Source organism: Tachysurus fulvidraco, chromosome 19, assembly GCF_022655615.1.
Source record: "Tachysurus fulvidraco isolate hzauxx_2018 chromosome 19, HZAU_PFXX_2.0, whole genome shotgun sequence".
In the NCBI taxonomy this organism is placed as follows: domain Eukaryota; kingdom Metazoa; phylum Chordata; class Actinopteri; order Siluriformes; family Bagridae; genus Tachysurus; species Tachysurus fulvidraco.
The window spans coordinates 1,168,766-1,192,091 of NC_062536.1; the positions used below are offsets into that span (position 1 = coordinate 1,168,766).

General features: G+C 36.2%; 2 protein-coding genes across 3 annotated transcripts in view; both read right to left on the reverse strand.

Moving 5' to 3' along the window:
• LOC113663787 (NACHT, LRR and PYD domains-containing protein 12-like) overlaps positions 1 to 23,326 on the reverse strand; it is a 631,994-nt gene that overhangs the window by 3,279 nt on the left and 605,389 nt on the right. The window lies entirely within an intron of this gene.
• Positions 1,332 to 23,318, reverse strand: LOC113663807 (NLR family CARD domain-containing protein 3-like). The gene is made up of 9 exons (XM_047803881.1): positions 23,159 to 23,318; positions 21,772 to 21,908; positions 21,441 to 21,557; positions 21,208 to 21,324; positions 14,229 to 16,013; positions 10,690 to 10,863; positions 7,053 to 7,226; positions 4,990 to 5,163; positions 1,332 to 1,509 (listed from the first exon to the last, which is right to left on the reverse strand). The coding sequence occupies exons 2-9, from the start codon at positions 21,822 to 21,824 to the stop codon at positions 1,332 to 1,334; spliced, it is 2,772 nt and encodes a 923-aa protein (XP_047659837.1). The 5' UTR covers positions 21,825 to 21,908; positions 23,159 to 23,318.

Consider the following 23,326-nt stretch of genomic DNA (forward strand, 5'->3'; position numbering starts at 1 on the left):
ATTTATTCATTCGTTTGTTTGTTTGTTTTTCATCATATAATGTAAGAAACATGAATGTAACTTTGAGCTGCAGATCATTTTATTATTTCAGTTTTACATTTTATTTCACTGTAAAGATCTTTACTACAATTACACATGTAAACTTTTTTAGCTAAACAACCTTAAATCCACAACTAGTATTTTGTAAGAAAACTAACTAACTAGTCGTCTAAATGAATAAATCACTTCAAAAAGCTTTCACTGATGACTAAATCACATCCAGTTTTAGAAGAGTTTAGAAATGAGAAGAGAAAAGAAAAGCTTCTTTTAGCAGTTAACAATTTAACATTATTGATCAAATCTGTGGCAAATAAATCAGATGTGTAAAACAGGAAGTCGTCATTCATCTAAATCCACATTCACATACTACTCATTAACACAGTGATAAGTGTTAGTCTGGTAGTTACATCTCCTCAGTCCTCAGGTACAATGTGGGATTATTAATCATCATCTGACTGCAAGTCCACATTTCTACTGAGAAAAGTGAAAAAAGGGGCACAGTGGGGGGGGGGGGCACAGTGATAGGGTGGGGAATGGTAGGGGGATACAGTAAAGAGGAATGGTACAGTGAGGGGGCGGGGCATGGGGTCAGTAAAGAGGGCGGGGTACAGTGAGGTGACACATAAGACTAGAACTTGAACTTTTTCTGGACTTTCATACACAACACTGAGACATCAGCCAGATTTTATTTTACACAGAACATAGTTCATATATTGCAGTATTTAACACATTTGAACTTTATTAAAACAGTCACATTGTTCTGCCACTGATCCATATTCACATTTATTTTTACACTCCATTAAACTGAGTCTTACATTTCTATTTGTTATATCTATTCTATTTTTATTCTAGTTTCTTTTTTATTATTCTATTTTATTTGATGTTTAAAATCACAGACAGATTAAAAACATTTCACTACGTGTCGTACTGTGTATGGTTGTGTATGTGAGAAATAAAATATTAATGTCAATGTTTTCTGTAACTTTTCTCTGCTTCACATCTCAACAAAATCTCTGTTTTAATCCGAGTTCACATGAACAGATCTTTCTTGAGAAGATCAGACTGTCAGTAATCAGACCTAAAACAGGGTCAGACTCTAATTAGTGTTTGGAGAAGTTGTTAGTTCATTGGTGTATTTATTTAACCCCAGACAGTGAAAGTGTAAATGGTTTATTCAGTATTGACAAGAACAACTGTGACTGTGTTTTATTTATACACAATGTGTTTATCTATTATTACGACCTGGATGAAGATTAGACCATGATTTATTATTAATGTTTTAATAGATGATCTTACCTCAGTGTCTCCAGTTTACAGTGAGGATTCTCCAGTACAGCAGAGAGATTCTTCACTCCTGAGTCTCCTAGTTTATTATAGGACAGATCCAGTTCTCTCAGGTGTGAGGGGTTTGATCTCAGAGCTGAAGTCAGAGCAGCACAGCCTTCATCTGAGACACCACACATATACAACCTGTATAGAGACACAATGACACACTCTTCACTGGTTGTACACAGGGACGTTTCTAGTGTTTAATCACTTTGATCACAGGCACACAAGAATTTTACAGAAACCTGAAAACACAGATTTATTTTTATTCTTTGTCAAAAACAGCAACAAAGCCTTTATTTATTTACTCATTTATTCATTCATTTGTTTGTTTGTTTATTTATTTGTTTTTCATCATATATTGTAAGAAACATGAATGTAACTTTGAGCTGCAGATCATTTTATTATATCAGTTTTACATTTTATTTCACTGTAAAGATCTTTACTACAATTACACATGTAAACTTTTTTAGCTAAACAACCTTAAATTCACAACTAGTATTTTTGTAAGAAAACTAACTAACTAGTCGTCTAAATGAATAAATCACTTCAAAAAGCTTTCACTGATGACTAAATCACATCCAGTTTTAGAAGAGTTTAGAAATGAGAAGAGAAAAGAAAAGCTTCTTTTAGCAGTTAACAATTTAACATTATTGATCAAATCTGTGGCAAATAAATCAGATGTGTAAAACAGGAAGTCGTCATTCATCTAAATCCACATTCACATACTACTCATTAACACAGTGATAAGTGTTAGTCTGGTAGTTACATCTCCTCAGTCCTCAGGTACAATGTGGGAGTATTAATTATCATCTGACTGCAAGTCCACATTTCTACTGAGAAAAGTGAAAAAAGGAGGACAGTGTGGGGGTGGGGCACAGTGAGGGGGTGGGGCATAGTGATGGGTGGGACACAGCGTGGGGGTGGGGCACAGTGAGGGGGTGGGGCATGGGGTCAGTAAAGAGGGTGGCGTACAGTGAGGCGACACAGTGACAATGCAGGGCACAGTGATGGTCGGAGCAAAGTGATGGGCTTGGTTTATGATGGGCGGGGCTTATGATGGGCGTGGTTTATGATGGGCATAGCTTATGACTAAAGGGTAAAGGATATTTTCACTTCAGCTAACATTACAATCAGTCTTCATGTTTTAAATCATGATGTAAATATTAATGTCTGATGAAGACGAAGCCTATTTTCAGACATATCTACTGTAATCTACATCATCAGACACTGATTTATCAGGAACATTTTACTGGGGCTCGAGTGTCGACCCTGACTGTAGACAGTGTGTATTATTGTGCACTGAGTAACACACACTTTACAGACCAGGACAACACATAAGACTAGAACTTGGACTTTATCTGGACTTTCATACACGACACTGAGACATCAGACAGATTTTATTTTACACAGAACATATTTCATATATTGCAGTATTTAACACATCTGAACTTTATTAAAACACTCACATTGTTCTGCCACTGATCCGTATTCACATTTATTTTTACACTCCATTAAACTGATTCTTACATTTCTATTTGTTACATCTATTATATTTTTATTCTATTTTCTTTTTTATTATTCTATTTTATTTTATGTTTAAATCACAGACAGATTAAAAACATGTCACTACGTGTCGTACTGTGTATGGTTGTGTATGTGAGAAATAAAATATTAATGTCAATGTTTTCTGTAACTTTTCTCTGTTTCACATCTCAACAAAATCTCTGTTTTAATCCGAGTTCACATGAACAGATCTTTCTTGAGAAGATCAGACTGTCAGTAATCAGACCTAAAACAGGGTCAGACTCTAATTAGTTTTTGGAGAAGTTGTTAGTTCATTGGTGTATTTTTTAACCCCAGACAGTGAAAGTGTAAATGGTTTATTCAGTATTGACAAGAACAACTGTGACTGTGTTTTATTTATACACAATGTGTTTATCTATTATTACGACCTGGATGAAGATTAGACCATGATTTATTATTAATGTTTTAATATATGATCTTACCTCAGTGTCTCCAGTTTACAGTGAGGATTCTCCAGTACAGCAGAGAGAATCTTCACTCCTGAGTTTCCTAGTTTATTATTAGACAGATCCAGTTCTCTCAGGTGTGAGGGGTTTGATCTCAGAGCTGAAGTCAGAGCAGCCCAGCCTTCATCTGAGACACCACACCTATACAACCTGTATAGAGACACAATAACACACTCTTCACTGGTTGTACACAGGGACATTTCTAGTGTTTAATCACTTTGATCACAGGCACACAAGAATTTTACAGAAACCTGAAAACACAGATTTTTTTTTTATTTGGCATTCATCATTTTTTATTCTCATTTATTCATTCGTTTGTTTGTTTGTTTTTCATCATATAATGTAAGAAACATGAATGTAACTTTGAGCTGCAGATCATTTTATTATTTCAGTTTTACATTTTATTTCACTGTAAAGATCTTTACTACAATTACACATGTAAACTTTTTTAGCTAAACAACCTTAAATCCACAACTAGTATTTTTGTAAGAAAACTAACTAACTAGTCGTCTAAATGAATAAATCACTTCAAAAAGCTTTCACTGATGACTAAATCACATCCAGTTTTAGAAGAGTTTAGAAATGAGAAGAGAAAAGAAAAGCTTCTTTTAGCAGTTAACAATTTAACATTATTGATCAAATCTGTGGCAAATAAATCAGATGTGTAAAACAGGAAGTCGTCATTCATCTAAATCCACATTCACATACTGCTCATTAACACAGTGATAAGTGTTAGTCTGGTAGTTACATCTCCTCAGTCCTCAGGTACAATGTGGGATTATTAATTATCATCTGACTGCAAGTCCACATTTCTACTGAGAAAAGTGAAAAAAGGGGCACAGTGGGGGGGGGGGCAGTGATAGGGTGGGGAATGGTAGGGGGATACAGTAAAGAGGGCGGGGTACAGTGAGGTGACACATAAGACTAGAACTTGGACTTTTTCTGGACTTTCATACACAACACTGAGACATCAGCCAGATTTTATTTTACACAGAACATATTTCATATATTGCAGTATTTAACACATCTGAACTTTATTAAAACACTCACATTGTTCTGCCACTGATCCATATTCACATTTATTTTTACACTCCATTAAACTGATTCTTACATTTCTATTTGTTACATCTATTCTATTTTTATTCTATTTTCTTTTGTATTATTCTATTTTATTTGATGTTTAAATCACAGACAGATTGAAAACATGTCACTACGTGTCGTACTGTGTATGGTTGTGTATGTGAGAAATAAAATATTAATGTCAATGTTTTCTGTAACTTTTCTCTGCTTCACATCTCAACAAAATCTCTGTTTTAATCCGAGTTCACATGAACAGATCTTTCTTGAGAAGATCAGACTGTCAGTAATCAGACCTAAAACAGGGTCAGACTCTAATTAGTTTTTGGAGAAGTTGTTAGTTCATTGGTGTATTTATTTAAGCCCAGACAGTGAAAGTGTAAATGGTTTATTCAGTATTGACAAGAACAACTGTGACTGTGTTTTATTTATACACAATGTGTTTATCTATTATTACGACCTGGATGAAGATTAGACCATGATTTATTATTAATGTTTTAATATATGATCTTACCTCAGTGTCTCCAGTTTACAGTGAGGATTCTCCAGTACAGCAGAGAGAATCTTCACTCCTGAGACTCCTAGTTTATTACAGGACAGATTCAGTTCTCTCAGGTGTGAGGGGTTTGATCTCAGAGCTGAAGTCAGAGCAGCCCAGCCTTCATCTGAGACACCACACATACACAACCTGTATAGAGACACAATGACACACTCTTCACTGGTTGTACACAGGGACGTTTCTAGTGTTTAATCACTTTGATCACAGGCACACAAGAATTTTACAGAAACCTGAAAACACAGATTTATTTTTATTCTTTGTCAAAAACAGCAACAAAGCCTTTATTTATTTACTCATTTATTCATTCATTTGTTTGTTTATTTGTTTTCCATCATATAATGTAAGAAACATGAATGTAACTTTGAGCTGCAGATCATTTTATTATATCAGTTTTACATTTTATTTCACTGTAAAGATCTTTACTACAATTACACATGTAAACTTTTTTAGCTAAACAACCTTAAATCCACAACTAGTATTTTTGTAAGAAAACTAACTAACTAGTCGTCTAAATGAATAAATCACTTCAAAAAGCTTTCACTGATGACTAAATCACATCCAGTTTTAGAAGAGTTTAGAAATGAGAAGAGAAAAGAAAAGCTTCTTTTAGCAGTTAACAATTTAACATTATTGATCAAATCTGTGGCAAATAAATCAGATGTGTAAAACAGGAAGTCGTCATTCATCTAAATCCACATTCACATACTACTCATTAACACAGTGATAAGTGTTAGTCTGGTAGTTACATCTCCTCAGTCCTCAGGTACAATGTGGGATTATTAATTATCATCTGACTGCAAGTCCACATTTCTACTGAGAAAAGTGAAAAAGGAGTACAGTGTGGGGGTGGGGCACAGTGAGGGGGTGTGGCACAGTGATGGGTGGGACACACCGTGGGTGTGGGGCACAGTGAGGGGGCGGGGAATGGTAGTTGGGTACAGTAAAGAGGAATGGTACAGTGAGGGGGCGGGGCATGGGGTCAGTAAAGAGGGTGGCGTACAGTGAGGCGACACAGTGACAATGCAGGGCACAGTGATGGTCGGAGCACAGTGATGGGCTTGGTTTATGATGGGCGGGGCTTATGATGGGCGTAGCTTATGACTAAAGGGTAAAGGATATTTTCACTTCAGCTAACATGACAATCAGCCTTCATGTTTTAAATCATGATGTAAATATTAATGTCTGATGAAGACGAAGCCTATTTTCAGACATATCTACTGTAATCTACATCATCAGACACTGATTTATCAGGAACATTTTACTGGGGCTCGAGTGTCGACCCTGACTGTAGACAGTGTGTATTATTGTGGACTGAGTAACACACACTTTACAGACCAGGACAACACATAAGACTAGAACTTGGACTTTTTCTGGACTTTCATACACGACACTGAGACATCAGCCAGGTTTTATTTTACACAGAACATATTTCATATATTGCAGTATTTAACACATCTGAACTTTATTAAAACACTCACATTGTTCTGCCACTGATCCATATTCACATTTATTTTTACACTCCATTAAACTGATTCTTGCATTTCTATTTGTTACATCTATTCTATTTTTATTCTATTTTCTTTTGTATTATTCTATTTTATTTTATGTTTAAATCACAGACAGATTACAAACATGTCACTACGTGTCGTACTGTGTATGGTTGTGTATGTGAAAAATAAAATATTAATGTAAATGTTTTCTGTAACTTTTCTCTGCTTCACATCTCAACAAAATCTCTGTTTTAATCCGAGTTCACATGAACAGATCTTTCTTGAGAAGATCAGACTGTCAGTAATCAGACCTAAAACAGGGTCAGACTCTAATTAGTTTTTGGAGAAGTTGTTAGTTCATTGGTGTATTTTTTAACCCCAGACAGTGAAAGTGTAAATGGTTTATTCAGTATTGACAAGAACAACTGTGACTGTGTTTTATTTATACACAATGTGTTTATCTATTATTACGACCTGGATGAAGATTAGACCATGATTTATTATTAATGTTTTAATATATGATCTTACCACAGTGTCTCCAGTTTACAGTGAGGATTCTCCAGTACAGCAGAGAGATTCTTCACTCCTGAGTCTCCTAGTTTACTCTCAGTCAGATCCAGTTCTCTCAGGTGTGAGGGGTTTGATCTCAGAGCTGAAGTCAGAGCAGCACAGCCTTCATCTGAGACACCACAGCCACACAAACTGTATAGAGACACAATGACACACTCTTCACTGGTTGTACACAGGGACGTTTCTAGTGTTTAATCACTTTGATCACAGGCACACAAGAATTTTACAGAAACCTGAAAACACAGATTTTTTTTTTATTTGGCATTCATTATTTTTTATTCTCATTTATTCATTCGTTTGTTTGTTTGTTTGTTTGTTTGTCATCATATAATGTAAGAAACATGAATGTAACTTTGAGCTGCAGATCATTTTATTATTTCAGTTTTACATTTTATTTCACTGTAAAGATCTTTACTACAATTACACATGTAAACTTTTTTAGCTAAACAACCTTAAATCCACAACTAGTATTTTTGTAAGAAAACTAACTAACTAGTCGTCTAAATGAATAAATCACTTCAAAAAGCTTTCACTGATGACTAAATCACATCCAGTTTTAGAAGAGTTTAGAAACGAGAAGAGAAAAGAAAAGCTTCTTTTAGCAGTTAACAATTTAACATTATTGATCAAATCTGTGGCAAATAAATCAGATGTGTAAAACAGGAAGTCGTCATTCATCTAAATCCACATTCACATACTACTCATTAACACAGTGATAAGTGTTAGTCTGGTAGTTACATCTCCTCAGTCCTCAGGTACAATGTGGGATTATTAATTATCATCTGACTGCAAGTCCACATTTCTACTGAGAAAAGTGAAAAAAGGGGCACAGTGGGGGGGGGCACAGTGAGGGGGTGGGGAATAGTAGGGGGATACGGCAACACATAAGACTAGAACTTGAACTTTTTCTGGACTTTCATACACAACACTGAGACATCAGCCAAAGTTTATTTTACACAGAACATATTTCATATATTGCAGTATTTAACACATCTGAACTTTATTAAAACACTCACATTGTTCTGCCACTGATCCATATTCACATTTATTTTTACACTCCATTAAACTGATTCTTACATTTCTATTTTTTACATCTATTCTATTTTTATTCTAGTTTCTTTTTTATTATTCTATTTTATTTGATGTTTAAATCACAGACAGATTAAAAACATTTCACTACGTGTCGTACTGTGTATGGTTGTGTATGTGAGAAATAAAATATTAATGTCAATGTTTTCTGTAACTTTTCTCTGCTTCACATCTCAACAAAATCTCTGTTTTAATCCGAGTTCACATGAACAGATCTTTCTTGAGAAGATCAGACTGTCAGTAATCAGACCTAAAACAGGGTCAGACTCTAATTAGTGTTTGGAGAAGTTGTTAGTTCATTGGTGTATTTTTTAACCCCAGACAGTGAAAGTGTAAATGGTTTATTCAGTATTGACAAGAACAACTGTGACTGTGTTTTATTTATACACAATGTGTTTATCTATTATTACGACCTGGATGAAGATTAGACCATGATTTATTATTAATGTTTTAATATATGATCTTACCTCAGTGTCTCCAGTTTACAGTGAGGATTCTCCAGTACAGCAGAGAGACTCTTCACTCCTGACTCTCCTAGTTTATTCCTGGACAGATCCAGTTCTCTCAGGTGTGAGGGGTTTGATCTCAGAGCTGAAGTCAGAGCAGCCCAGCCTTCATCTGAGACATCACAGTCACACAAACTGTATAGAGACACAATGACACACTCTTCACTGGTTGTACACAGGGACGTTTCTAGTGTTTAATCACTTTGATCACAGGCACACAAGAATTTTACAGAAACCTGAAAACACAGATTTATTTTTATTATTTGTCAAAAACAGCAACAAAGCCTTTATTTATTTACTCATTTATTCATTCATTTGTTTGTTTGTTTATTTATTTGTTTTTCATCATATATTGTAAGAAACATGAATGTAACTTTGAGCTGCAGATCATTTTATTATATCAGTTTTACATTTTATTTCACTATAAAGATCTTTACTACAATTACACATGTAAATTTTTTTAGCTAAACAACCTTCAATCCACAACTAGTATTTTTGTAAGAAAACTAACTAACTAGTCATCTAAATGAATAAATCACTTCAAAAAGCTTTCACTGATGACTAAATCACATCCAGTTTTAGAAGAGTTTAGAAATGAGAAGAGAAAAGAAAAGCTTCTTTTAGCAGTTAACAATTTAACATTATTGATCAAATCTGTGGCAAATAAATCAGATGTGTAAAACAGGAAGTCGTCATTCATCTAAATCCACATTCACATACTACTCATTAACACAGTGATAAGTGTTAGTCTGGTAGTTACATCTCCTCAGTCCTCAGGTACAATGTGGGATTATTAATTATCATCTGACTGCAAGTCCATATTTCTACTGAGAAAAGTGAAAAAAGGAGGACAGTGTGGGGGTGGGGCACAGTGAGGGGGTGGGGCATAGTGATGGGTGGGACACAGCGTGGGGGTGGGGCACAGTGAGGGGGCGGGGCATGGGGTCAGTAAAGAGGGTGGCGTACAGTGAGGCGACACAGTGACAATGCAGGGCACAGTGATGGTCGGAGCACAGTGATGGGCTTGGTTTATGATGGGCGGGGCTTATGATGGGCGTGGTTTATGATGGGCATAGCTTATGACTAAAGGGTAAAGGATATTTTCACTTCAGCTAACATTACAATCAGTCTTCATGTTTTAAATCATGATGTAAATATTAATGTCTGATGAAGACGAAGCCTATTTTCAGACATATCTACTGTAATCTACATCATCAGACACTGATTTATCAGGAACATTTTACTGGGGCTCGAGTGTCGACCCTGACTGTAGACAGTGTGTATTATTGTGGACTGAGTAACACACACTTTACAGACCAGGACAACACATAAGACTAGAACTTGGACTTTTTCTGGACTTTCATACACAACACTGAGACATCAGCCAGATTTTATTTTACACAGAACATATTTCATATATTGCAGTATTTAACACATCTGAACTTTATTAAAACACACACATTGTTCTGCCACTGATCCATATTCACATTTATTTTTACACTCCATTAAACTGATCCTTACATTTCTATTTGTTACATCTATTCTATTTTTATTCTATTTTCTTTTTTATTATTCTATTTTATTTTATGTTTAAATCACAGACAGATTAGAAACATGTCAATACGTGTCGTACTGTGTATGGTTGTGTATGTGAGAAATAAAATATTAATGTAAATGTTTTCTGTAACTTTTCTCTGCTTCACATCTCAACAAAATCTCTGTTTTAATCCGAGTTCACATGAACAGATCTTTCTTGAGAAGATCAGACTGTCAGTAATCAGACCTAAAACAGGGTCAGACTCGAATTAGATTTTGGAGAAGTTGTTAGTTCATTGGTGTATTTTTTAACCCCAGAAAGTGAAAGTGTAAATGGTTTATTCAGTATTGACAAGAACAACTGTGACTGTGTTTTATTTATACACAATGTGTTTATCTATTATTACGACCTGGATGAAGATTAGACCATGATTTATTATTAATGTTTTAATAGATGATCTTACCTCAGTGTCTCCAGTTTACAGTGAGGATTCTCCAGTACAGCAGAAAGACTCTTCACTCCTGAGTCTCCTAGTTTATTCTCAGACAGATCCAGTTCTCTCAGGTGTGAGGGGTTTGATCTCAGAGCTGAAGACAGAGCAGCATAGCCTTTAGCTGAGACACCACAATTACACAACCTGTATAGGGACACAATGACACACTCTTCATCAACAGATTTTTATTATATAAAGTATAATTAACACTGAACAAAACATTCCTGTCAGATTGTGAACAGTAGGTGGTCCTGGGTAAAACAGGGTGGGCACAGGGTTGAGAAGAAAGTCAAAATCAGCTGTCACTCAAAAGAACTTACATGACTGAAAAAGAGGACAATGAAAAGAGTCCTGAAAGAGATCTGCTCTTGAATTATTGATACTAAGTTTATTTGATCTACAAAAGTTTTGCTTTTTAATTTTTAGATAAATAAAAATAAATAATAAATTAAATAAATGCATTGAGTGTTTTAACTGGAGTTAAAATGACTTTGTGTTGGTGTTGCCCCATGTACTCCTAAACCAACTGCAGTTCTGTTCTTCAGCTCTCAGATGAGTCCAATCTCCACTCTGACACTGTTCTACAGTGTAAACACAAACTGTAACACATTTCATCTTATTATATCCTCTGATTACAGTGTAGGAGTTTCAGGGGTAAAGACACAGTGTGGTGTCTGTTTCAGAGAAGATAAAGTCTTTATTAAACTAGTCTGTTACACGACTAAACACCACACAGAAATGTTACTGAGCAATGTCACTCAATGAAGCTTCTTAAAGCAGCAGCTCCCAGTGAGTGACAACTGGGGTTTATTAATAATTCTAACATTATAACAGAGTTTATGTAGGTGGGCCAGGACTCCACATGGGTGGGACCAGGACCCTGGAGCTTCACCTGTTATATTATATTATTATATTATTTACAATTATTGATATTAAATTTGTATTGAGTTGCAAAAGTTTTGCTGGCTTTAAAAATAATTTGTCTTTTTAAATTTTAGAATTTTTCTCTTATTTACTCTTTTATTTATTTATTTAATTCCTAAGTTATTCTGTAGAAAACTCATCACTTAATGACTAATGTATTTGTTCTGAATGTTGTAGTGTTACAGAACATTTCAGGTGAAAAACAACACTGTATATAACTGCTGCTTTTAGTGAGTTATTGTGAGTCTCAGAGAGATGATCTTACTCCAGTGTCTCCACTTTACAGTGAGGATTCTCCAGTACAGCAGAGAGAGTCTTCACTCCTGAGTCTCTGAGTTTATTCTCAGACAGATCCAGTGTTTCCACAGTCAGATGAAGTTCTCTCAGATTGGAGGTTTCTGATCTGAGCGCTGAGACCAGAGATGACCAACTTTTTACTCCAAGTGAATCACAGCTGATACTAAAGGAAATAAAATAAAACATAATGAACTCACACAAATGATCGAACACGTCCTCAAAGCTTTCACTGAACCTTCTCATTTTTATAAATACTGAAAGTACAAACACCAGTTAGACAATATGGTTAAAGTGACACTGCAGTCCACATCTACATCTAAAATGGGTAAAGTTAGTGTTTAACTACAGCTAACTAACTAGTATCTAGAGTAATCTATTAATAAACATGGTATTAGCTTCCACTGTTACACTGATGACACACATATGTTTCAGCAGTCAGATGAGAGACACCAGTTTAATAAGACTGAAGATTGTGTGAAGGACATCAGACAGTGGACACTTACTAACTTCCTCTTGTTTAACTCTGACACACAGAAGTTCTTGTACCAGGACCACAGACAGTCAGAAGTAAGCTTTCTGATTACAGAGTAACTCTGGATGGTCTTTCTATTACATCATGTGCAGCAGTAAAAGACCTCGGTGTGATTATTGATACCGGTCTCTCAGCTGAAGCTCACATAAATAATACCACAATGTTAGCCTTCTTTATCTCAGAAATATTACTAAGATAAGAAATATGATGTCATTACATGACGCAGAAACACTAGTTCATGTATTTGTTACCTCTAGGTTGGATTATTGTAATACTTTACTGTCTGGATGTTCAGTAGGAGCAGAAACAAGCTCCAGTTAGTCCAGAACACAGCAGCTAGAGTCCTAACTAGAACCAGAAGATATGAACACATCACCTCTATCTGAACCTCATTGTATTGGAATGTAAGAAATATTAGACTAATGATTGTTAAGTTGAAGCTCAGCAGCCTGTTGACTTTAAGATAAATCACTGCTCATGTGATCAACATCTCCATCACATACAACACTTTCCAGAACTGCAGCAGCTCAGACCATCAGAACCAGTGAAGAAATGATGATGATGAGGTTTTTTGTGTAAAATATTAGAGGGTCAGAATGAGATGGAGAAAGATGGTGAGACTGAATGCTCAGAATCAGCTTAGGCAGATCTTGGTAATGTTCTACTCATCAGGACATGATCATGTGTTGTAATGTAGCTGATGATTGACAATGTTTTCCTTTCTTTAGTTTCTGTGTTTAAATCATGTTTATAAAAACTAACAATGATCAGGGTCCTTCCTCTCGCATGCTTCATGAGGAGTGTTGGGTCCTGTTACACAGCAGTACAAGTAAATTGTGAACCTTTTTACTCTTGTCTGTGATTCTCTCAACGCTTCCACAACATGAGCCACTTGGTTATAATCTGACCAGAAGTAACTACAGAGAATTCTCTTTAGGAATCAGACTGACATTAGCTAAAATCTTATCATGTAGTGTTATAGATTAGCATTAAAGGGAGCACTTTTCAGCTAAATGAACACTTTCTAATCAGACATGAACGTTATCACACAGGTTCATGCTAAACTTAGTGACAATAATCTATTAGAATCCTTTCAGTCTGGGTTCTGTACTAAACACAGTATGGAAACTGCTTTAGTGAAGGTCACAATTGATCTCCTGATGGCTGCTGATGGCTCTCTCACTTTATATTGATGCTTCCTCCTGCCTCTAGAGACTTCATTCTCTGCCTGTAATTATTATTATTATTATTATTATTATTATTATTATTATTATTATTATTATTATTATTATTATTATTATTATTATTATTATTAAACTTCTCTGCAAAGTCAGCTTTCTATGAAAGACCATTTCCACCTCACAAATAAAACCTAATAATGAATAAAATCATTTTGGGGATTAGAATTTGTCATTACTGCAGTAAACATGTTCTTTATGTCTGGTACACAGGTGTGTTTAATATACATCAAACATCCAACATAAACCCAGCATTAACTTCATCATTATTTTAAGATATTAAGATAAATCATAACTACAAAACTCCCTGAAATGTAATCACCTGCTTCTACATGTTTAATAGCTGCACTTCAGTATCATTCATTTATTAATGCAGATTTTATTCCCTAATTTATCTATTTACATGAAATCCACTCTGTATCACCTTCAGGTCAGAACATCCCAAAGTCCATATTAGAGTGTGTTCAGTTTCTCTCTAACACTGTAACAGTAGAACAGTTATATTCACATTTACTTACATTGCTTTACTGGATGCTTCAATCACAGGCATCATCTTCAGAACAACATCTTCTGTTATATTATCTGTACTGGTATATTTACTCAGGTCAAACTCATCCAGCTCCTGTGCTGATGTCAGTAACACAAACACCAGAGCAGACCACTGTGAAGAAGAAAGTTCACTTTGTTTTCCAGATTTCAGGTAGTGTTGGATTTTCTCCACTAGAGAATTATCACCCAGTTCATTCAGACAGTGGAACAGATTGATGGATTTCTCTACAGGAAGATTTCTACTGATCTTCTCCTTAATGTACTGAACTGTTTCCTTTATGCTCTGGGAGCTACTTCCTGTCTGTGTTACTAAAACATGTAAAAGTTTCTGATTGGACTCCAGTGAGAGACCCAGAAGAAAGCGAAGGAAAAGATCCAGATGTCCAGTCTTACTTTTTAAAGTCTGATACACAGCACTCTTGTGTACATCTGAGATTGTATTTTCTTGCATCCAATGTTTAGCATCTTGATTCTGTTTAAGAACATTTCTCTTCTCCTTCATGAAGGTCAGGTGCACATACAGAGCTGCGAGATGCTCCTGAATGCTCAGATGAACAAAGCAGTACACTTTACTGTGGTGAAGCCCAAACTCCTCTCTGAAGATCTGAGTACACACACCTGAGTACACTGCTGCTTCTCTCACATCAATACCACACTCTCTCAGGTCTTCATCATAGAAGATCAGGTTCCCTTTCTTCAGCTGCTGAAAAGCCAGTTGTCCCAGTTTAAGAAGCATTTCTTTATCTCTCTCCTGCTTCTTTGAGTATTTTTCTCTGATGATGTTTGTCTGAATGATGAGGAAGTGTGTGTACATTTGAGTCAGAGTCTTGGGGATCTCTCCACTCTCTGCTTCACCCAACATTCTCTCTAGAACAGTGGCTGTAATCCAGCAGAAGACTGGGATGTGACACATGATGTAGAGGCTTCTTAATGACTTCAGGTGTGTGATGATGTTATTGGCCAGGCTCTGCTCACTGATCCTCTTCCTGAAGTACTCTTCCTTCTGTGGGTCATTGAACCCTCGTACCTCTGTGACTCGATCCACACACTCAGAGGGGATTTGATCAGCTGCTGCAGGTCTGGAGGTGATCCAGATGAGAGCAGAGGGAAGCAGATTCCCTTTGATCAGGTTTATCAGCAGCACAGGCACTGATGCTGATTCAGTTACATCACACACTCTCACTGTGTTCTGGAAATCTAGAGGAAAACGACACTCGTCCAATCCGTCAAAAATGAACAGAACCTTTTCCAAACTGGACATTTCTGTTTCTTTTGTTTCCTTAAAAAACACATGAAGGAGCTCCATCAGACTCAGTTTCTGGTCCTTCATCAAGTTCAGCTCTCTGAAAGGAAGTGGAAATATGAGGTGGACGTCCTGATTTACTTTCCCTTCAGCCCAGTCCAGAATGAACTTCTGCACAGAGACGGTTTTTCCGATGCCAGCGACTCCCTTTGTCAGCACAGATCTGATGGGTTTGTCTTGTTCAGATAAAGGCTTAAAGATGTCATTGCATTTGATTGGTGTTTCCTCTGTTGTTCTTCTCCTGGATGCTGCCTCCATCTGTCTCACCTCATGTTCATTACTGACTTCTCCACTGTCGCCCTCTGTGATGTAGAGCTCTGTGTAGATCTCATTCAGGAGTGTTTGGGTTCCCAGGTTTATTATCACTCCATTCAAACACTGAAACTTCTTCATCAGATTTAATTTTAACTTTTTCTGGAATTCATTTCCACCAGCAGATTCTGGGTCGTACCTGTGATATGGAGAAGCAGGAAGACACGGGGTTCATTTATTAGACTTAATCATCTGTTTTCAGTAATCTAATCACTCTGTAGTATACAGACTATTATTTGGACACTTAAGCCATATTTGAATGCCATCGTATGAATTTCACTGCATTACAAAACAACATGTCATTTGAAGAAAGAAATCACAAGCAAACATTCCAATCAAAACATTTCCCAATAAAACAGACTGAGTGATATTTAAACACATAATGGTTGCCTTATTAAAGTCAGAGTTCTAGTGTTGTAGTATTTAGTTTGTGTTTATCTCATTAAATTACCCTTTAAGTGTGCCTTTAGCAGTGACATTAAAAGTCAAACAGTAAAAGTGTTGGTGATTCTGATCTCTTTCCCTGGAGTTTACTGTACAACATTATAAACACTTCTTTAATTATTTATTTACAATCTTAATAGTTTTTAACTCACTTGCTAACTGAAAGTGGATTTTTACTTACAATAGAAATAATTGCTTTTTTATGCTCAATGGTGACTGTGGTAGCTTTTTTTCACTAGTAGAGCCGTTATTTAAGTCCATTTTATCTTTACTCACTAAATACACTGTACCATTGCACAGGAACTGAGTCCAAACCCGTTCCAGTAGCACACAACGCTGTGTACAAAGGACCTGCAAATTGGATTCTTTACACTTTTGCTATAGTATCCATCCCCCATTGAGAAACACTTGGAAGGTAGCGTAGGCCAGGAGAACCCCAGAGTCAAGGCTCTCCAGAATCCCAGCCCTGAAGGTAGGGTTATCTTTCTGTAACTCCTGGTATAGATGACCAATCTTAGGTCCTGTCTAGCCTTACAAGATATGATCGTCTATTTGAGATCAGTTACTTTGCTCCTTTCTGTTTGAAAACTATTAGCCAGAGAGCTCCGTCACAGAGATATCAAGGTGAGAGTAGGTGAAGTAGCCTGCTGGAGTTTTACTGCAGTAAGTAGAAAAGTAGGCCTGTAGTTATAAGGTAAGGCATAATGTTCCCCAGTTATTGTAGGTTATTTTAATCATTTCAGTGGAATGAAATAAAGTTCATTTATGGTAATGCTGTCAATATGGCAGGGTTGTTTAATAGGAGATTGTTCTTTAAAATGATCACTTAGTCATTACACCAGTGTTACTTACATTAAACACAGTAAACAAGCCAGTGTTTCAGCACAGAGATGTGTGAGTGCTGTACAGTGGTGGTAGCTGTGCTACACTAAGACTTATAGACAGTGTATATGTAGAGCAGTAGGTACTACAGGCTGTTTCAACATTATCTTTTCAGGGTCCAGAGTCGAAGGAAAGGACTCTACATACCACATTTTTGGCATTGTTAAAAGACGCACAAACCAGTTTGATATTTGATAACTGGTTAATAAGCTGAATTTCCAAGAGCCATTCTCTTGGAACTATGTCCTGAGATATTGTTAAGTTTCGAGAGACAAAAGTAAAAATATACACATCCTAAAAACTCTATAGGCTTCATTTTACACCCAATATTGTGATCAATTTCTATACATTTCCAGGGGCTCATTGTCTCATGAAACATCCTTGAGAAGCGCTGACTGTTAACTCATAAATCATTTTTAATTATGAGTTAGCTCATAAATCGTTTATCTCATAAGTCATCAATCATTTTTAAGTTGTGTTGAGGCCACTAATCAAAAAACTAATCAAGAAGTCAGTAAAATTATATTAATTTATTTTAACTCATTAAATAATATTATTAAAATAAATTGGCTTAAACAGTTCAATTAAAAAAAATCTTAATTCCATTTGAAATATTTTTATATACTGTTATGTATGTTGTTATATTGTGTAATTACTGTATGTACACACATGGAAAAATTGTTGGTCCCCTTCAGTCAATGAAAGAAAAACTCACAATGGTCACAGAAAAAACTTGAATCTGACAAAAGTAATAACAAATAAAAATTCTATGCATGTTACCCAATGAAAGTCAGACATTGCTTTTCAACCACGCTTCAACGGAATTATTTAAAAAAATAAACTCATGGAACAGGCCTAGACAAAAATGATGGTACCCCTAGAAAAGACAGAAAATAATGTGACCAAAGGGACATGTTCATTCAAGGTGTGTCCACTAATTAGCATCACAGGTGTCTACAATCTTGTAATCAGTCAGTGGGCCTATATATAGGGCTCCAGGTAGTTACTGTGTTGTCTGGTGACATGGTGTGTGCCACACTCAACATGGAGTGGAGTGGAGTGGAGTGGAGTGGAGTGGAGTGGAGTGGAGTGGAGTGGAGTGGAGGGGAGGGGAGGGGAGGGGAGATTAGATTAGAAAGAAAATTATAGACAAGCATGATAATGGTAAAGGCTATAAGACCATCTCCAAGCAGCTAGATGTTCCTGTGACTACAGTTGCACATATTCAGATATATAAGATCCATGGGACTGTAGCCAACCTCCCTGGACGTGGCCACAGGAGGAAAAATTGATGACAAGTCAGAGACGGATAATAACAAAAGAGCCCAGAAAGACTTCTAAAGAGATTCAAAGTGAACTTCATGCTCAAGGAACATCAGTGTCAGATCGCACCATCCGTCGTTGGTTGAGCCACAGTGGACTACATGGGAGACGACCAAGGAGGACAAAAATCATAAAAAAGCGACTGGAATATGCCAAACTACATGTTGACAAGCCACAAAGCTTCTGGGAGAATGTCCTATGGACAGATGAGACAAAAATGGAACTTTTTGCCAAGGCACATCAGCTCTATGTTCACAGATGGAAAAATGAAGCATATCAAGTAAAGAACACAGTCCCTACTGTGAAAGATGGAGGAGGCTCTGTTATGTTCTGGGGCTGCTTTGCTGCATCTGGCACAGGGAGTCTTGAATCTGTGCAGGGTACAATGACCTCTGAAGACTATCAAGGGTTTCTAAAGAGAAATGTGCTGGCCAGTGTCAGAAAGCTTGGTCTCAGTCGCAGGTCATGGGTCTCGTAACAGGACAATGACCCAAAACACCGCTAAAAACACCTAAGACTGGCTAAGAGGAAAACATTGGACTATTCTAAAGTGGCCTTCTATGAGCCCTGACCTCAATCCTATTGAGCATCTTTGGAAGGAGCTGAAACGTGGCGTTTGGAAAAGACACCCTTCAAACCAGAAACAACTGGAGCAGTTTGCTCATGAGGAGTGGGCCAAAATACCTGCCGAGAGGTTCAGAAGTCTCTTTGGCAGTTACAGGAATCTTCTGATTGCACTGATCGCCTCAAAAGGTTGTGCAACAAACCTTATTAATTTAGGGGTACCATCATTTTTGTCTAGGCCTGTTCCATGAGTTTATTTTTTTTAAATAATTCCGTTGAAGCATGGTTGAAAAGCAATATCTGACTTTCACTGGTTAACATTCATAGAATTTTTATTTATTATTACTTTTGTCAAATTAGAGTTTTTCTTTCATTGACCGAAGGGGACCAACAATTTTTTTCCACGTGTGGAATTGTGACAAACTCCCTGTATTTATTTACTCAACTTGTGCTCTAAAATCATTGCTTTTTATTCCCAGAACGCCGTCTCACTTCAAAACCTGAAGCGTTTCCCGCTGTGGCATGAAGCACCTTAATGTAACTAGTGTAGATTGTGTTGTTGTTTTTGTAATTCAGGTTTATTGTGCTGTTGGACTATTAATAAATCTGTACCTTAGCTTTTTATTTGTATTCATTTTTTTTATAATTTTAGGGTTTTGTTGTAATATCTCTAAATATGCAACTGATTTTAATTTGTATTTTTTTCATTTATCTTTTGTGATGTTGCACTAGTATAATTAGACCTTCAAACAGTTAATGGTGAGATGTTATACAATAGATTCCTTGAGGTTTTAGTTTTCACTGCATGAATTCAATTAAAGTTCAATTCAATTTTTTTGTATAGAGCTTTTAACAATTCACAGAATTGTAGAACCATAAAAAATAAGAATATAAATACATGAATACATACATTTAAAGTTTAAAATAATTTATAAATATTAAAATTTTAAACACTATATATCTATCCCTAATGAACAAGCCGGAGGCGAAAGCAACAAGGAAAATGTGAGTATGAGGAAGAAACCTTGAGAGGAACCAGACTCAGAAGTGAACCTCATCCTCATCTGGGTGACACTCTACAGTAAATAGTGTAAATGTAAATAATGTCCTTTCTACAACAGTTTATAATAATGTAACGAGAGCTCCTGAGGAACTAATGGGTCATCATAAATTCTGAGTTCACCACAGACCCAACACTAATTCCTTCCTGATTTACTCTCTAACATTATTTTGCTGTGTTCCATCTTCTCTGACCTGGTAACACATATATACTTCTATAACACTTCTGTTATGAATCTCACGTGTTACCTTTATTTTAATACCAGAATTATTCAAACACACCTTGTAGTTTTTGAGATAAACTCATTTAAACCTGAGAATGTCATTTTCAAGCACTAGGCTTAGAAATACATCTTGGTCTCATCTATGTTCTTATCAACCAAATCCTCTGTTGGATGTGTTTTATTCTTTAGAATTTTCATTCTCATGCTACTTAGTTAGAATTTGAAAAGAATCTATTGAGAAGTTTATTTAGAACTTTAGAGAATTATTATGTATTAGCACAGAAGACAGTTTGTTTGAATCCCAGGTCCACCAAGCTACCACTGCTGGTCCCCTGAACAAGGCCATTAACCCTCAATTGGTCAGATTTATAAATGAGGTAGATGTAAGTCACTGGGAATAAAGGAGTCTCCCACATGCCATAAATGTAATGTAAATGTAAAGACAGATGCTATTCAGCTAGACTAACACTTTTACATTCAAACTCTAGGTGATTCTTATGACTTAGTTTCCTGTCATTAGCTCAATAATGTAAGCAGTCGTCTCACCTGCAATGACTGAACACACAGCAACCCCAAAACTACCACATTAACATATGAATTTCACTTTATTACAAAACAACATGTCAAACCAAGTGCTATTTATATTAAACACACCACAAACACACTTTTCCCCAAACAAACTTCCAAATAAAAGATTAAATATTACAAAAAAGTACTTGGACACACAATAGTGGCTTCATTACTGTGTTTCAGTATTTATTTTGCCCCCTGTTTATGTAGTTAAACTTCCCTTTAAGTGTGACTTTAGCAGTGACATTAACAGTGAGGAGACGTTACCTGTGTAGAAGTGATGAGTCTCCATCTTTAAACCTCAGAGGAATCCCCATAGACCCATCACTCTTCATGGAGATACAGCTGTGTGTTGGTGATTCTGATCTCTTTCCCTGGAGTTTACTGTACAACATTATACACAGTCCTTTAGTCATTTATATACACACTTTATTTTACTTACAGTATATTTCCCTTTAAATGTAACTTTAGCAGCGACATTAACAGTGAGGAGATGTTACCTGTGTAGAAGTGATGTGTCTCCATCTTTAAACCTCTGAGGAGGATCCATAGACCAGTCACTCTTCATGGAGATACAGCTGTGTGTTGGTGATTCTGATCTCTTTCCCTGGAGTTTACTGTACAACATTATACACAGTCCTTTAGTCATTTATATACACACTTTATTTTACTTACATTAAACAATACATTTTTACTGTGAATTAGTGACTGTTAGATGTGTATAGTTATATACTGTAATAGTAAAACATTTGGTTAAATCATTACATATTAACTAATAATAATTTAGATGTGAATATTTAATGACTAGAACACAAGGATGTTGTAGATTACCAGATGTTTGATGGTGTAGAAACATTATCTGTGTCCAGATCAGGAGTCTCCATCTTTATATATTAGTAAAGTTTACACACAAACACACAGCTGAGTCCTGAAGAGTCTGATCTCTTCTGATGGAATGGATCACACTCCTAGAAAACACACAAACAAATGTGCACAGAGTCACACTGAGGCTGAATTTAAACCTGCACACACACACACACACACACACACACACACACACACACACACACACACACACACACACACACACACACACACACACACACACACACACAAAACCATACATGCACACACAAAAACACACATTCTCACACATACACACGCAGACATATATACACACATACTGTACAGACACACAGACACATACACACCTCACATTCTGATCACCATTCCATTATTTCCGTGTTTTATCATGATCAGGGTCTCCTCACACACAAACACACACAGACACACACAGACACACACACACACACACACACACACACACACACACACACACACACACACATATACATACACACACACAGACAGACATACACACACACATATCCACCCACACACACACACACGCACAAACACCTCACATTCTGATCATCATTCAGTTATTTCAGTGTTTTATTATGATCAGGGCCACACACACACACATACACACACACATACACACACACACACACACACACCCCTCACATTCTGATCAGCATTCAGTTATTTCAATGTTTTATCATGATCAGGGTCACACACACACACACACAGACAGACACGCACAAATACACACAGACAGACGCGCACACACACGTATATAGACACATACATACACACAGACACACAGACACACACACACACACACCTCACATTCTGATCCTCATTCAGTTATATCAGTGTTTTATTATGATCAGAAGGCTGGGCGATATGGCCTAAAATAAAAATCCCCAATTTTTTCACAAAAAAATCCGATTTACGATTTAAATCGATTTTCCCCTCCTACTGAAAAATCAATCTGCAGATTGCAAAGAAATTGTTCAAGTTTTAACTTTATTTTGTTTAGATTTTCCCTTCTGGGATTCTGATAACCCCTTGGGGTTAAAGTGTATTAAATAATACATAAAAGTCTAAACAACAAACGTAAATTCTCAATGAAAATTGTTATCAAAACGTAAAGAAATAAAATAAATGACACATTATAGATATATGTATAGAAACACACACAGACTCAGAGTGATAAAACTAGATTTTCCCCAAACAGTGTAATGTTTACTTCCCCATAAAGTGCAGAGAGGAAGCTGAAAGCTCTGTACAGTACATACATCATACTGACTTTAATATACAATATATCCACATTCTTCTAACACAAAGTCCATCAAATAATCTAATAACTTACCTTTAGTCAACAGGCCTTGTTCTGTCACATTAATATCACCGTTTCTGCTGCTGATAAAGATGTTTTAACTTGTACAAACGCTTCACAAAATGGAGTCGATTCGGAGGGAGAAACACTTTCACTTTCAGAAGAAGAAGTCATGTGTCTTTCAGGGATGAGTCGACTCTT